The sequence below is a fragment of the Heterodontus francisci genome, chromosome 32, assembly GCF_036365525.1.
Source record: "Heterodontus francisci isolate sHetFra1 chromosome 32, sHetFra1.hap1, whole genome shotgun sequence".
NCBI lineage: Eukaryota > Metazoa > Chordata > Chondrichthyes > Heterodontiformes > Heterodontidae > Heterodontus > Heterodontus francisci.
This window is the reverse complement of record NC_090402.1, coordinates 30,420,377-30,436,385: the sequence shown is the minus strand read 5'-3', so window position 1 is coordinate 30,436,385 and position 16,009 is coordinate 30,420,377. Positions and strand designations below refer to the sequence as shown.

At 41.0% G+C, this 16,009-nt stretch overlaps 1 protein-coding gene across 6 annotated transcripts in view; it reads left to right on the top strand.

The window, feature by feature from the left end:
* rgs3a (regulator of G protein signaling 3a) overlaps nt 1-16,009 on the top strand; it is a 401,039-nt gene that overhangs the window by 169,990 nt on the left and 215,040 nt on the right. For 4 of the 6 annotated variants that reach the window (XR_010969010.1, XM_068012622.1, XM_068012623.1 and 1 more), the window contains 2 exons: nt 4,784-4,998; nt 5,906-5,989. Coding sequence is in view for 4 of the 6 variants with exons in the window: in XM_068012622.1 (XP_067868723.1) it covers nt 4,784-4,998; nt 5,906-5,989 (299 nt within the window). In the remaining 2 variants the exon portion in view is untranslated. Of the gene's footprint in view, nt 1-4,783; nt 4,999-5,670; nt 5,821-5,905; nt 5,990-16,009 lie in introns of those variants that run through there. The other 2 variants (XM_068012626.1, XM_068012627.1) reach the window with 2 other exon arrangements.

Sequence of the window (16,009 nt, the reverse complement as noted above, 5' to 3'; positions counted from 1 at the left end):
TAAGCCTTTTGCACTAAGACTATCCCAGTTGATATTGGGGAAGTTGAAATCCCCTGCTATTATTACCTTATTATTTTTACACCTTTCTGAGATTTGCCTACAAATCTGCTCCTCTATCTCTCCCTGACTGTTTGGGGGCCTGTAGTACACTCCCAGCCAAGTGATTGCCCCCTTTTTGTTTTTAAGTTTTACCCATATGGCCTCATTTGAGGAACCTTTTAAGATATCATCCCTCCTTGACTCCTTGATCAACAGTGCGATACCACCTCCTCTTTTACCCCCTCCCCTGTCTCGCCTGAAGATTCTATACCCTGGAATATTGAGCTGCCAGTCCTGCCCCTCCCTCAACCATGTCTCTGTGATAGCAATAATACCAATATAATGATGTGCTAATCAACGCCCTCAATTCATCTGCCTTACTAGTAAGTCCCCTTGCATTAAAGTAGATGCAATTCAGCCTTGCATTTTTCACTTGTGCCTTAACAGGTCTATATTTGCTCTGCCTTCCAGACTGACTCAGTTTCTCTCCTATATTTGACTGTGCATCACCCCCTACTGTACCTCCACTCTGTATCCCATCCCCCTGCCAAATTAGTTTAAACCCCCGCCCCCCAAACAGCACTAGCAAACCTCCCAGCAAGGATGTTGGTCCCGTTCCGGTTCAGGTGCAACCCGTCCAACTTGTACAGGTCCCACCTTTACCAGAAACACACCCAATGATCTAGGAAACTAAAGCCCTCCCTCCTGCACCATCTCCTCAGTCACGCATTCCTCTGCTCTATCCTCCTATTCCTATACTCATGCACATGGCACTGGGAGTAATCCAGAGATTACAACCTTTGAGATCCTGATTTTTAATCTGCTATCTAGCTCCCTAAATTCTTGTTGCAGGACCTCATCTCTCGTTCTACCTATGTCATTGGTACGAATGTGTACCACGACCTCTGACTGTTCACCCTCCCCCTTCAGAATATCTTGCAGCTGCTCTGTGACATCCTTGACCCTAGCACCGTGGAGGCAACATACCATCCTGGAGTCACGTTTGTGGCCACAGAAACGCCTATCTGTGCCCCTTACGACAGAAGCCCCGATCACTATAGATCTTCCACTCCTGTTCCTCCCCTCCTGTGCAGCTGTAGTGCCACAGACTTGGCTCTTGCTGCATTCCCCTGTGAAGCTATCTTGCCCAACAGTACCCAAAGTGGAAAATCTGTTCGAAAGGGAGATGGACCCCTGCACTACTTGCCTAGTTCTTCTACTCTGCCTGGCGGTCACCCATTCTCTTTCTGCCTGAGCAGTCTTTACCTGCGGTGTGATCACCTCCCTGTATGTGCTATCCATGATGATCTCAGACTTGCGGTTGCTCCACAGTGTCTCCAGCCACCGCTCCAGATCTGAAATGCAGATTTAGAGTAGCTGCATCTGGAGAGACACTTCCTGCATACGTGTTCGTCCTGGACACTGGAAGTGTCCCTGACTTCCCACATTGCACAGGAGGAGCATTCCACACTGCCGAGCTACCCTGCCATGACTTACCCTTAATGTATTCCCTTAAATTACCCAAAAATTAGATTATTTATGCTAGGGACCTTTTTTCCCTAAAAAAAATCGCTACCGACTATATTAAAACAAAGTGATTATCGACAACGCAGCCCGCAGCTGACGTCATCAGATTGGCTCCTACTCTCTGCGCATGCACTGCGTTCCGCATTGCCAGACTGGTTGGCGCATGCGCAGATTATGTCTTCGAGTAACGCTTGCAGCCATATGAAAAATACTGTAGACATTTCCCTTTACTTTTAGTTACATACCCAGCTATTTAGAGTTATTCCCTAACAGCAGTTACTCACCAACCAATCACCTTGTAGCTTTCCTGTGATGTCACTGCTCACATTGTTTTCAAACTCTGGCGCGCCTGGACTGCTCTCCACTGCTCTCCCAGAAGGTAAATGACTGGGCCGCGATCCTCGGGCTCAATTTATCAGCTCCGCTTTCGGAGTTCTCCCCACAGGCGCACTCCTGTCCGTACCGCTCCCGGAAGGTAAGTGGCAACCTTCTGTCGTATCAAAAGAGGTATATATGAGCAGACTGAAGCTGGTTGTTGGGTTTGGAGGTACATGTTTGTAGTGTGCATCTCTGTATCTCTGTAAATAAAACCTTTTAGGTGGATGTAAAGATTAGACTGCAGTGCTATCCTTCACCACCTGGCTGGTTGGTAGGTAAATTGGCCATTACAAATTGTCACTAGTATAGGTAGGGAAATTTCGGGACAGGTGGGGATGTTTGGTAGGAATATGGGATTAGTGTAGGATTAGTATAAATGGGTGGTTGATGGTCAGCACAGACTCGGTGGGCCGAAGGGCCTGTTTCAGTGCTGTATCTCTAATCTAAAAAAAATCTAATCTATCTGGATTAAAACAGATAACAGGTTTGCCACTCCATCACAGTGATACCTCAGCAATCCTAGCAATGTGTTGGAGGACAGATTGCTAGACTGCAGTGACACCCTGCAAGCTCCTTTGAACACAGGTATCCGCAGCTATTGTAGCAGCAGTCTGCATGCAGCAAGCTGAGCATGCAGGACTTCCACTACAGCACCCATACTTTGGAAAGATTCGGTTTGTGCTGCACTGATGGCTGAGGCATCAGCATCAAACGCTGCATCAAGGTCATGTCCGCAAGTGTTCTCATGGAGTTGGCCACCACTTCCACACTGGGGAGGATGGGCTCCAAGCTCTGCACAAAGTCCTGTGCCAAGTTGGTGCCAGACTCCTCCATACTCATTGACTTTGACCGCAGGCTTTCTGGCAGGCCTGCCAATGCAACGGGCATTTCAGTGTGCATAGCCTTTTTATCTACGCCACCCCACTGAGTCCGCAGCAGCCGAATGCATGTGCTACCTGTGCTACCCTTGTCCCCTACCCTGGTTTCCGGCCACTAGTGCCTGGTATCTCACCACGTGCAAACCACATCTCTAAGCTATCCTCTAGGATACACAGTGTCAGTATCTGAGAGACTGCAATTATGAGAGTGAGGGATGGAGTTTTTTAATCATCGCTCTCTTTCTGCTCTTTCCCTTCCCCCACTGCCTAACCAGGTTGCAGTTCTTGAGTATCTAAAAGGAGAAAGGCACAAGGCTAGGGTAGTGGCGAGGGAAGGTGTGGGGGAAGCAAGAGGCACAAATTAGATTGTGGGCTGAAGGGGAAGTGGGGTGTGAGAAGGAGGATTAGGTATAAGTATGCTGTCAACTTTGATGGTTTCAACCCTGCCACTGGCCACATCCTGGCCCTGGCCATGGCTGCTGCAATGATGGCAAGCACTGTCTTCTCCAGTGGGTTAAGGACTTACAGTCATACCTATCCCGCCAGTTAGATGCTGCTGCCATTGACTGTAATACATTGTTTGGGTGATGTGGCTGTCATGGTTGAATAGCTGGCAGTGTGTGCAAGCTGTGAGATGTGTGTGTGAGGCTTGGAGCAGGGCTAAGTGTGTGGAGATGTGGTGAAGTTATGAGTGTTCGGGATGAGTTGTGATTGATAAGAGTTTTCTCGTAGGTCAGTTGTAGGGGGTGATGTGTTGAACAGCATGTGAGGATACTGATGCAATTGATGGAATATGACATTTGAAGATGCATTTACTGACCTTGACCACTCATGTGCGGTCATTGAACTTCTTTCAGCACTACATTCAGGTCCTCAGGGTTAGACTCCTGGCATTGACCACCTTGGCTATCTGCTCCCACTGCTTTTAGAAAGTTTATCTGGAGAGTTTCCTGGCGCCCCTGTGGGTAGATAACATCTATCCAGCTTTCCAGCTCTTCCACCAAGGCCTCCAGTGCAGTGCTAGAATATCTTGGAACCTACTCTGTCATATCGTACCTTCCTTGTATCTTTCCCAGGTCAGGTCAAGATCATTTTTAGAATGACTTTTAGCACCTGCTCCAGCCAAAATGCCCCTCCCCTTTAAGAGATGAAGGCTGGCTTTAAGTAGTGGAGGCTAGCTCGAACCTGTGCTAGCCTCTCATTATTTTGCAGCCCTTACCCTGGAGTGCAGCCATTCAACAGCGCGCTTAGTGCTGGCTGCATGTTATGGTCATTTAAATGAGCAGGCAGCACAAAGTTTATGCATCGCGATCCCCGTGCCTGTTTTCGGGCTATTGAAATTTGAGGCTTCTCTTTCTTTTCAAGGATGCTGAACCCAGCTTTCTGTATACTATGATAACAAATGAAAAATTATGACAGCGTTATGATTGAGAGCAATTGAAATGATGTAATTTAGATGCATATCTATGTGATTTGCATGTTTTCGCTGTCTGACTATTTTAGTTTTTCCTCAAATATGCAAGCACAACTTGCAAACTAACAAAGTATTTTGCAATTTTATCTTGCTCAAATTGTGACTGTAACCAATTTTGAATACACACAACTGCATTTAAGCAGGTATTACCTATTCAAGGATTATATTATTGAATATAGAAGTGCATTTTCCATATAAACCTATGACAAAAAAATCCTTTGCTATTACTCAGATGAAAATATTACATTCAAAAGTTTATGCTAATTTTTTTATACATTACAAATGTGTAGTGAGATGTGTAAGACACAGCACATGTTTAAAAAAAGATGGTCTTAATTTCACAAAAGTGTTATCCAGCGCATTCTCAAATCGATGTCATTCACATTAGAATTGTAGTTTTGGATGGCATGTCATGTTGTTGTTTCTGCAAACTCAAGTTATCTTATTGATGCAAACTTAAAGATGCTTGTATTTTTTTTTCTTGTAGCAAATGTAGGCCGAAGCAGAGTTCAAGGTGGTCCAGAGAGAAAGCAGTCACTTATAGGGTCTTCGACAGATATCTTGAAATCAACAGTACAAGCAGTGAAGAATTATGGGAATTACAGAAACTGCACAATTGTGAGATCTCATACTCCCCATTCAAGCTATGGAACATGCATGACTCTTGCTCCCAAAATCTTGGTGTTCCCTCTCTTTGTTCAGGTAATACTTAATTTAGTTCAAAATTTAATTACAAACAGGTTCTAAGGAAAAGTAGGGATATATTTGGTTGGTTTATTGTAATGCACACTAAAGATACTATGGTACAATTTTTGCATGAATTTAACAAATTTCATCGAGTAAGTTTTCTTTAAAGTCTTGAACTCCTAGACCATGCTTTACATTGTGTTGTAGGCCATGCTTGACATGTAGCCTAGAGGGTAGATGAGCTTCTTGTTCTGCCTGTCAACCAGGTCAGTAACGCATCAAAATTTTGGTGGGCCCAGGAAGAGCACTCTTGCTTCTCCTGTCCCCACAAGTATAACATAAAAAAATTTCCTAGTCCAATTTTTGAGTGATCTCAAGCAGTCCCATTACGCCAATGTGGCAACTTTGAGAAAGCACATGTGCACGAAGGAATATCTGTCTCTCTTTGCACGAATTCCTTTCTGGTAAGCACACCGCTATTATATTGAAAGTAACGTCAGTACACAGGGTTATTTTGGGAAGTACGCCTACACATTGAGGTTAGCTGTACTGGCTGCAGTGGGCAACAGCTCTCTAACATCCTCTTCTTTTTGATATGCAAATCTCAACTCAGAGTTCAGAATTTTGTAGCAAAAATCCAGACAGAGGAAATGCATTCAGTACCTGATTGGTTTATACTTCAGCTGAAATAGCTGTAAAAGCCACCAGAATTTTTCCTTTACTGGATGAAACTTGGTATACTTATGCTATTGTCTGGATTTCTTTTTAGAAAAGTGTATTTCAAGTAAAAGCTACTTAAAAAAAAAAGTCATGGAAGTTGCAATTGCTAAGATCCTAGTAAGTGGTAGCTTAAATTATCATGCCAAATTTAAGTCTAACCTAACAAATTGTTGCAACTAATTTACGTTTTTATTGGTTGCAGCCCTTAGATTTGTGCAACCCAGCACGGACACTGGTCCTTTCAGAAAATGTACTTTTCCTTGGTGACAGAAGTAGACCACTCAAGGTAAGTGCTTATATTTTGCCATGAAACAATCAAAAGTTGCTTTCTTTTGTTTGTTTTCCATATTGCTTATAGTGTTGAAATTGCCCATCTGAGACTAAAATAATTGTGATTAAATGGAAAACCATGAGAGGTTGGAAAGAAAGGAAAAATAACTTGCATTTATATAGCATTTTTAAGTCCTTCGGCCATCTCAAAGTGCTTCACATCTAGTGAAGTACTTTTGAAATGTCGTCCCTCTGGTCATGCAGGCAAATATGGCAGCCAATTTGCACAAAACTCAGTCCTACAAACAGCAGTGATGAGATAAACTCTTTTTGGGGTAGTGTTAGTTGTGGACTAAATGTTGACCAGGGCACTGAGAGAAATCTCATGCTCCTCATCAGATAGTGTCATGGGATCTTTTACAGATGAGGCCATGGTTTAATGTCCCATTTGAAAGACGGCATCTCTGACAATGCAGCCTTCCCTCAATAGTGCTCTTGGCCTATGTCATGCAAGTAGTTACACTAAAAATGCAGTGGAGCATTGTCTCTTAAGGTGCAGATACACCCAAAGATCCTTTGCTTTACCAGGGAAGTTGTTGCTGGACTGTATCAACTGCTGCAGCCATAGCTGTAGTATCAGACCAAAACTGGGAGACATAATCTCAGAATTTTAACTTAGATGGGGTTAAAAGCGAATTCACAAATATGTTTTTTTGCACAAAAATGTGTGAGATTGTGGTATTGTTCCAGAAAGACCACACATTCAAAATCAACTAAAGTGTCTAAAAGTGAGTAAGGTACTTACGTAGGAAGTAAGTGTGTTATGGGATTTGGAAAAAAGGCAATGAATGAGGATTAATAAGATAAAACTGCAAATGCTAAAAAATGATTTGATTGCCTAAGTAATGTAGTCCTGTTATGTGCCAACACAGTTTCTATTTTGTTTCCAAACCCTGGCAGTTCAGCAAGCACAGTGATAGGAATCCTCAAATAAAGGCAATTAATGTGTTTGCATTTTTCTTAACTCAAAGAGGAACCTTTCATCATTGTGTTCTACTGAATCATGCTGAGATAACTTTGAAAATAACTTTGAAAATCACATGTTTCTTATTTGTGACTTCTCTCCCATCTCTAATGACATTCCTATGTCAAAAATGTTAATTTTATTTTTGCAAGAACAAAAGCACCCATAATTGGGGGATTGTGGAGACTGAAAGACTATTGATGATTTATATTGGAGTTTGCTGAGCTCAAAGCAATCTCATCTGTAGAATTAAGCAAAGTTCCAACAGAATAAATCCTATATGTTAATTGCTGTATATTTTCATGCTGTTATTCAAATATACTGTATACAATTATTACAGAAACAGATGGGTTCCATAATTCTCATGGAAACAAATTGACATTTGCAGAAGATACTGCACCTATTGCAGAATTATTAAAAACAAATAATGCATGTCAGTGAATGTTTTTATAACAAGGATCAGTTCATTGCACTATTGGTATAATGTTGACATATTATGAGTCCAATTTTAATTCTGTGTATCGGAATAGGTTTTGAGTGTGTTAAAATCTCGCCTACAATGTTGATAATTACCCCAGTATTAATGTTGAGCTCACTATAGTCTGAGCTGAGAAATCTCAGTTTCTCTCAATTTTAAGTTTTTAACATCTGAGGCCATCTTTGAAGAAAAAAGTTCAAATGTTGGAGGTGAAGAACTTTCACTGGACAGAGGCAGTAATGCTTAAATTAGTTTTGGCAGCCAGTTTGCTTGAACCATTTCAGTCGGTACCACTTTTCCAACTTCTGTCTGTTTATCTACCATTGCGTGAGCCATGTTATCAGGCAGCATATATGCGTTTTGCAAACTAATTGGAGTTGTGGCTGCATGGATGGCTCTGTAGATCCCAATGCTGAAAGTGTGAATTGACAGATTTTCATCAGCAAACACGGATAGGCTGATTTGTTCACAAAATGCTGGCAGTTAGCTTGAGTGGCATGGTTTAGTTACGCATTTCCCTCGGCAGCTACAGCAGAAATCTGAACAGGAGATCACATTTGACTTAAAAAATATGTAGTTAGTGTTAGATATGTTCGCAAAGATAATGAAATATCTTCAAAATATAATTTCTGTGATACTGAGGATGTGGAAATGCCAGCCATGGAATGCACAAGTGTGGTCAAGGTTAAATATGGTTGAAATTATGAAGTGATCTCTTTGGTTTTACTGGTTTTCTTAGGAAAATGGGCGGCACAGTGGCGCAGTGGTTAGCACCGCAGCCTCACAGCTCCAGCGACCCGGGTTCAATTCTGGGAACTGCCTGTGTGGAGTTTGCAAGTTCTCCCTGTGTCTGCGTGGGTTTCCTCCGGGTGCTCTGGTTTCCTCCCACATGCCAAAGACTTGCAGGTTGATAGGTAAATTGGCCATTATAAATTGCCCCTAGTATAGGTAGGTGGTAGGGAAATATAGGGATGGGTGGGGATGTGGTAGGAATATGGAATTAGTGTAGGATTAGTATAAATGGGTGGTTGATGGTCGGCACAGACTCGGTGGGCCGAAGGGCCTGTTTCAGTGCTGTATCTCTAAAAAAAAATATTATCAACACATTATCTTCTTGGAGGTTTTACTTGTGTTGATATCTCTTCCTGGAGACATTAAATAGAATGGGCAAAGTAGGAAAAATTGTACATAAAAGAAGGAATAGCCTGTACTGACTGGCCTTTCTGTTTCCTCTTTTTATGTCCAAATTTTCATCAACATCTGCTATCTTTCAGACAATAGTTTGCTTAGTCAGTGTTTGTATTTTGATGAAATTATAGGATATGCTTACCCGATAGATCTTTGTTAACCATATCAATGCTACTGCACCTTTCTTTTGCATCTAAAGTGGATTGTATGATGATACATGTATCTACCACTGTCAATGCAAAATGTAAAACTTCAGAAAATTTCAAAAGACAAATAAAACAATTATACATTTTTTGAGAAGCTAATTTATAGTATATATTTTCTCTTCAAAATTGCTGTGATAGTAGTTGGAAAAAATGTATATCCATTGTTATATTCCAGAAAGCCAGTTGTTGAAGGATATAACTGTAGCCAATCTTTGCATGCTTTTAAAAGCATTTATTTACACTGTTGCAGATTACAAGCAAGCACCTCCTAGCCCCACAACTACAGTTGCAGTCTGTGTGCATCTATAGGAACACAAGTGAATCGCCAGTTAATGCCTGCACCTGCTTACAACTAAACACAATTAATATACAATTAATAATCGTTTGCCTGGAATCAACTTTCACGCTCTTTGACAAAAACAAAATATTGTGGATGTTGGAAATCGGAAATAAAAACAGTAAATGCTGGAAATACTCAGACAGCATCTGTTAACTCTGTTTCTCTCTCCACAGATGCTGCATGACCGACTGGGTAGTTCCAGAATTGCCTGTTTTGATTTCATGTTCTTTGATGCAGCTCTCTTTTATAATGCCCTGATCAGTCTATATACTAATCTACTAATTTTAATAATATTTCACTTCCAATGTTGCATAGCAGTTGAATAGAAAAAGTGGATACTTGATATTTCTTATAGAATGCTGAAAACACCATTATCATTCTTGTTACAGAGCAGCTTTTTTATTAATAGGTAAGCACATGAAGTAGGCTGAGAGAGCCCAGTAAACAAAAGGCTTGAACAATCTTGAAAATTTTTTTTCAATGTATTTTGATGGGGTTTCCCCTTGTGTGCTATACTCTAATCTTGAGCACCCAGGTTCAGATCATGGCCAGAGCTGACATACATAAATTTCTCACATAGCGACTTTTTAATCCTGGCTGCATGACCAACCACAGCAAGGAGTTGAGGCAAGCTGCCTATCCGACAGAAGGAAGGGAAAATGGTCAAGGTTCAAGCTTGCATTGCACATTCGTTCACTATTATGGGGGATGGGTGCAGGCTCAACCTCCTAGCTAGGTTTCAACGGATATGGTCAAAGGGTTTATGAAAGGAACGCAATAACAATGAAATACACAGTCTAAATATCTCCTCTGTCTGCTAGCTGTAAGAGCCTAGTGGGTATGGGCGTACAGCACAAAGCTATCCCCAATTTGATGCTAATTGACTGTCTCACTCAGAGCAACCGGATGACTGGCACGGAAAATAGGAACATGAGGGGATGCTCTTCTGAGATTGGGACAGAGGCACATAATTGTGGCAAAGTAGATGGACATTTGCTGTGCATCTGTCTTTGCTATATCTGACCTACTGCACTTGATGCTGACATTAAGTGCCTGAAATGAGAAGAGTTACATTCTACAGCATGAATATCTCTTGATGAGCACAAATTTAAAAAATAACCTCTTGTATGCTCCACATTTACAAGTATTTAAAATTAGTGTTTAATTATAAAATTCCAGCACATTCCATCCATCTGTGTAGCATCTTTACTCATGCTGTACAACTGCCCTGTAAGCAGCAAGAACTTTATCAAAGGAATTGCCAGTGAGTTAAAAAACCCATTTTCCCAAAAAGGAAATCTTTGTTTGATTTAAAATATGTTATATAGATGGACCTCTGATATGATTTAGCCCTATGGGGGACTCTAAAGTACTTAAAATAATTTGCTTTAATGACATCAAGCCTGAGGGTTACATGAAGCTTTGTCACCAGAAATGCTTGTAAACATGCTGCGAATGTGAGGAATAAGACAGGAAATGCATGTGAAATTCAGGTCTAGCTGCTTTTGCAGGAGGTCCAGCGTTATTATCTAGCTATCTAAACTGCTGCAGCCACTATAATACTTAGCAGCCCTTGTGGTTTTGAGAGACTTTGAGCTGTGAAAGGTGATGAATATGTAGTGGGCGTGAGCTACAGAAAACAAAAGGCCACAACTCAAAATGTATGCTGGATGAGCTTGGATGCCCTATATCAGTATCATGTGCAGTATTAAGAAGTCTTTACAAAAGAAAGAATTAGGAAAGAGATGGAAGAGTTGCAGATAGACAAATTCTCGGCAGTATTCTTATTGGTGGAAGAGGAAAAGAGAGGACAATTTTACATTTTATCTCACAACATTGCTCTACCACTTTAATTTGATAACAGCATAACATGTGCTGTGACATAAAGACAAAGTTGTTTGTGATGCCTTACCTTGGTGCTTTCTTTCTTTTACAACTTTCCTATCTATTGCTTCTGTTCTTCAGATGATTTCTTAGAGTCCCTACTTGTTTTTAAAGAAACGTAACAGTTTTGCTATAGTTGCTACTTTGGAAATGATACAATTTCCCCTCTCCAGAAATGTGTCCATATCCTTACTTGTTCATTCCATTTACTATGGAACCTCAATTATTCATGCATGTTCTGAATTATTTGTGATCACTTACATAGTTTACACTTTTTTCTTCACGCCTCTGTTCCGATGTTGCTGGCAAGATCATCTAGGGCGGCACAGTGTTTAGCACCGCAGCGTCACAGCTCCAGCGACCCGGGTTCACTTCTGGGTACTGCCTGTGCGGAGTTTGCAAGTTCTCCCTGTGACCGCGTGGGTTTCCTCCGGGTGCTCCAGTTTCCTCCCACATGCCAAAGACTTGCGGGTTGATAGGTAAATTGGCCATTGTAAAAAAAAAAAATTGCCCCTAGTGTAGGTAGGTGGTAGGAAAAATTGAGGGAAGGTGGGGATGTGAGAGGGAAAAATGGGATTAATGTAGGATTAGTATAAATGGGTGGTTGATGGTTGGCGTGGAGTCAGTGGACCAAAGGGCCTGTGTCGGTGCTGTCTCTTTCTATGACTCTATGGAACAAATGATTTACCAGTTGATTTACTAACTCATAGCTCCCTATACTCATAGCCCCCTATGCTTCTGAGCACTGGAACTGGCAGGAATGCTGTTCCAAAGTTTGGAGTAATATACCTCGACCTCCAGTAACCCCATCATTGTTGTCCAGAGCACCAGTCTTAGCAGAGCTGCCAACTTTAAAGTAAACACAAAACAAAAAAAAAACTTGTATTTATGTAGCGCTTTTCAGAACCACCGGAGGTCTCAAAGTGCTTTACAGCCAAGGAAGTACTTTTTGAGGTGTAGTCACTGTTGTAATTTAGGAAATGTGGCAGCCGATTTGCACACTGCAAACTCCCGCTGACAATGGGATAATGACCAGATAATCTGTTTTTGTAGTGTTGATTGAGATAAATATTGGCCAGGATACCAGGGATAATTCCCCTGCTCTTCTTCAAAACAGTGCCATAGGATCTTTTACATCCACCCGAGCAGACAGATTGAGCCTTGTTTTAACGTGTCATCCGAAAGACAGCACCTCAGACAGTGCAGCGGTTCCTCAGTACTGCATTGGAGTGTCAGCCTAGATTTTAGTGCTCAAGTCCTGGAGTGGGACTTGAACCCAGAACCTTGTGATTGTGAGGCAAGAGTGCTATCAAAAGAGCCACAGGTTGATGAAATGGAATTTTAAGACTGCAGATTATCAGTCAATTTCCATTCACCACCAAATGAATCCTGCTCATTTTGATGGTTAATTGAAGCACTTTTGTGGCCAAGAGCAACAATTTCTTTCAGTGCCCTGTCTAACATTCATTCCTTAACTAATGTCATCAAAGAAGGTTAACTTGTTTTCCATTTAATTTGTCATTTCTGGGACCTTGTGTACAAATTGGCTGCTATGTTCATTAGTTGTGAAGCATTTTGGGATATCTTGAAGACATGAAAGGTGCTATCTATATTTGAGTTCTTTTTGTTAAAATCTGGATCATGCATTTCACTCGAATTTCTGTCATTATCTGCTGTGGCCATGAGTTCATTATTTCATTCCATTTTAAATCTCAATTTCTAGAAGTAGTGTTAAACCGTATATTTTTGAAATTCTTGGAAATTATTCGAGCCACAACAACAAATACCTCAGTAGCCTTCTTTGAAGCTATTCATCTGAGACTTGCGCTACATCAAATTATTTATTTAATCAGGATTATTTGTGTTACATGACCAGACTGAATTCATATGTAAGGTGGCACTTTTGAACGGCCATTTTGGAGATCAATTTGTTCAATGAGCTTGGCCTTCTGAGGATGATGCAAATTGCAAAGGCCATGCAACCAATTTCTTGAACCCCATTATATTGAGGTATACTTGGCAATCAAGAAATACTTTGCTTGTCATCTTGTCAGCCAAAGAACAGGTAGATTATGCTTGATGTGAAAGAATTATGACCCCTTTATGAGCTTTGGCCACATAAACCAATTGCAAGTGGTCTTGTCCAGATTAATCAGTAGTGATATCTATCGTGTGTTACTTTACTGATTATAAATTCTATTTTTAACATATTATGATGTATTCTAAGATTAGATTAGAGATACAGCACTGAAACAGGCCCTTCGGCCCACCGAGTCGTTGCCGAACATCAACCACCCATTTATACTAATCCTACGCTAATCCCATATTCCTACCAAACATCCCCACCTGTCCCTATATTTCCCTACCACCTACCTACACTAGTGACAATTTATAATGGCCAATTTACCTATCAACCTGCAAGTCTTTTGGCTTGTGGGAGGAAACCGGAGCACCCGGAGAAAACCCACGCAGACACAGGGTATTCTTGTACTTTTTTGAGTTTAAGTAAATCAAAGAAAACTAGTAATGTCATACCTGTGAAAATATTTTTATTGCCCTTTGGGGAATTGTCCACAAAAAGAACAAAAAAAAACAGCAAGTACGGCATCGTAAAAGAGCTTCATCTGATTTTGGTTGGCTACAAAAGCACTCAATTTATTTGTTTTTGTAAGTATTGAATTATGAAGTGACTATAGCCTATTGATGACTTTGTCACTTGTGATTTATCCAGATGGTATTGTTCGTGATATTATAATATCACATGGTATTTATTCTTCCACTATTATTGCCATTTACTTAGAGACTTACTGGCTCGAAAGTGCCTGGAGACCAAAACTACACAGGACTCTAGGTGTGGTCTCATCAATGCCCTGTACAATTGTAGCAAGTCTTCCTGACTTTTATACTCCATCCTCTTGCAATAAAGGCCAACATTCCATTTGCCTTCCTAATTACTTGCTGTACCTGCATGCTAACTTTTTGTGATTCATGTATGAAGGCACCCAGATCCCTCTGTATTAGTTTTAGTTTTAGAGATACAGCACTGAAACAGGCCCTTCGGCCCACCGAGTCTGTGCCGACCATCAACCACCCAATTTATACTAATCCTACACTAATCTCATATTCCTACCACATCCCCACCTGTCCCTATATTTCTCTACCACCTACCTATACTAGGGGCAATTTATAATGGCCAATTTACCTACCAACCTGCAAGTCTTTTGGCTTGTGGGAGGAAACCGGAGCACCCGGAGAAAACCCACGCAGACACAGGGAGAACTTGCAAACTCCACACAGGCAGTACCCGGAATTGAACCTGGGTCGCTGGAGCTGTGAGGCTGCAGTGCTAACCACTGCGCCACTGTGCCGCCTTCAGCAAGTCTCTCTCCATTCAAATAATCTGCTTTTTTATTCTTCCCTCCAAAGTGGATAACCTCACATTTTCCCACATTATATTCGATCTGCCAAATTTTTCCCCACTCAGTTAACCTATCTATATCCATTTGCAGACTCTTTGTATCCTCCTCAGAACATGCTTTCCTACCTATCTTTGTATCGTAAGCAAATGGCTGCAACACATACTGTCTCTTCATCCAAGTCATTAATATAGATTGTAAATAGTTGAGGCCCTAGCACTGATCTCTGTGCACCCCATTAGTTACAGTTTGCCAACCTGTAAATTACCCATTTATCCCAACTCACTGTTTCTTATTAGTTATCCAATCATCTATTCATGCTAATATATTATCCCCAGCACCATGAGCTCTTATCTTGTGCAGTAACCTTTTATGTGGCACCTTATCAAATGCCTTTTGGAAATCCAAATACACTACATTTGCTGGTTCCCCATTATCCATGCTGCTTGTTACATCCTCCACGAACTCTAATAAATTTTCAAACATGGTTTTCCTTTCAGAAAACCTGACTGTGTTATGATTTTCTAAATACCCTGCTATTACTTCCTCAATGGATTCCAGAATTTTCTCAATGATAGCTGTTAGGCTAACTGGCCTATAAATTCCTGCTTTCTGTCTCCCTCCTTTCTTGAATAGAGGTGTTACGTTTTCAGTTTTCCAAACCGCTGGGGCTTTTCTAGAATCTAGGGAATTTTGGAAAATTACAACCAATGCACCCACTATCTCTGCAGCCACTTCTTTTAAGACCCCAGGATGCAGGCCATCAGGTCCAGGTGACATGTCAGGCTGTAGTCCTATTAGTTTTCTTAGTACTTTTTCTCAAGTGATAGTGGTAGTTATAGGTTCCTCCCTTCCTTTTGCCTACTATTCTTGGAATTTTTGTGCAGTCTTCCATGAAGACAGATACAAAATACTTGTTCCAGGTTTCCTTGTTTCCCATTATTAATTCCCCAGTCTCATTCTCTAGACGTTTACTTTAACTAGTCTCTTCCTTTATATATACTTGTCGAAGCTCTTATTACTCTGTTTTTATATTTCTTGCCAGTTTAATCTCCTATTCCAATTTCTCCCTTTTTTATTAGTCATCCTTTGCTGGTTTCTAAAATTTTCCTAATCTTTGCAGCATTGTAAGCCTTTTCTTTCAGTTTGATACCATCCTTAACTTCCTTAGCTAGCCATGAATGGTGCATCCTTCTCGTAGAGTCTTTGTTGAGAGTTATGAAATATCTCTCTGCCCACTGCTTATCTGCCATATTACCTTTTAACTTAATTTCCCAGTCCACTGTAGCCAACTCTGTCTTCATACATTTGTTATTGCCGTTAATTAAGTTTAAGATACTTGTTTCAGATCCAGATTTCTCACCCTCAATATGAAATTTTATCATGTTATGATCACTCTTGCCTAGAGGATCCTTTACTATGAGATCATTAATTAATCCTGTCTCATTACACATTACCAGGTCTAAAATAGCCTGTTCCCCGGTTGGTTCTGGAACATAT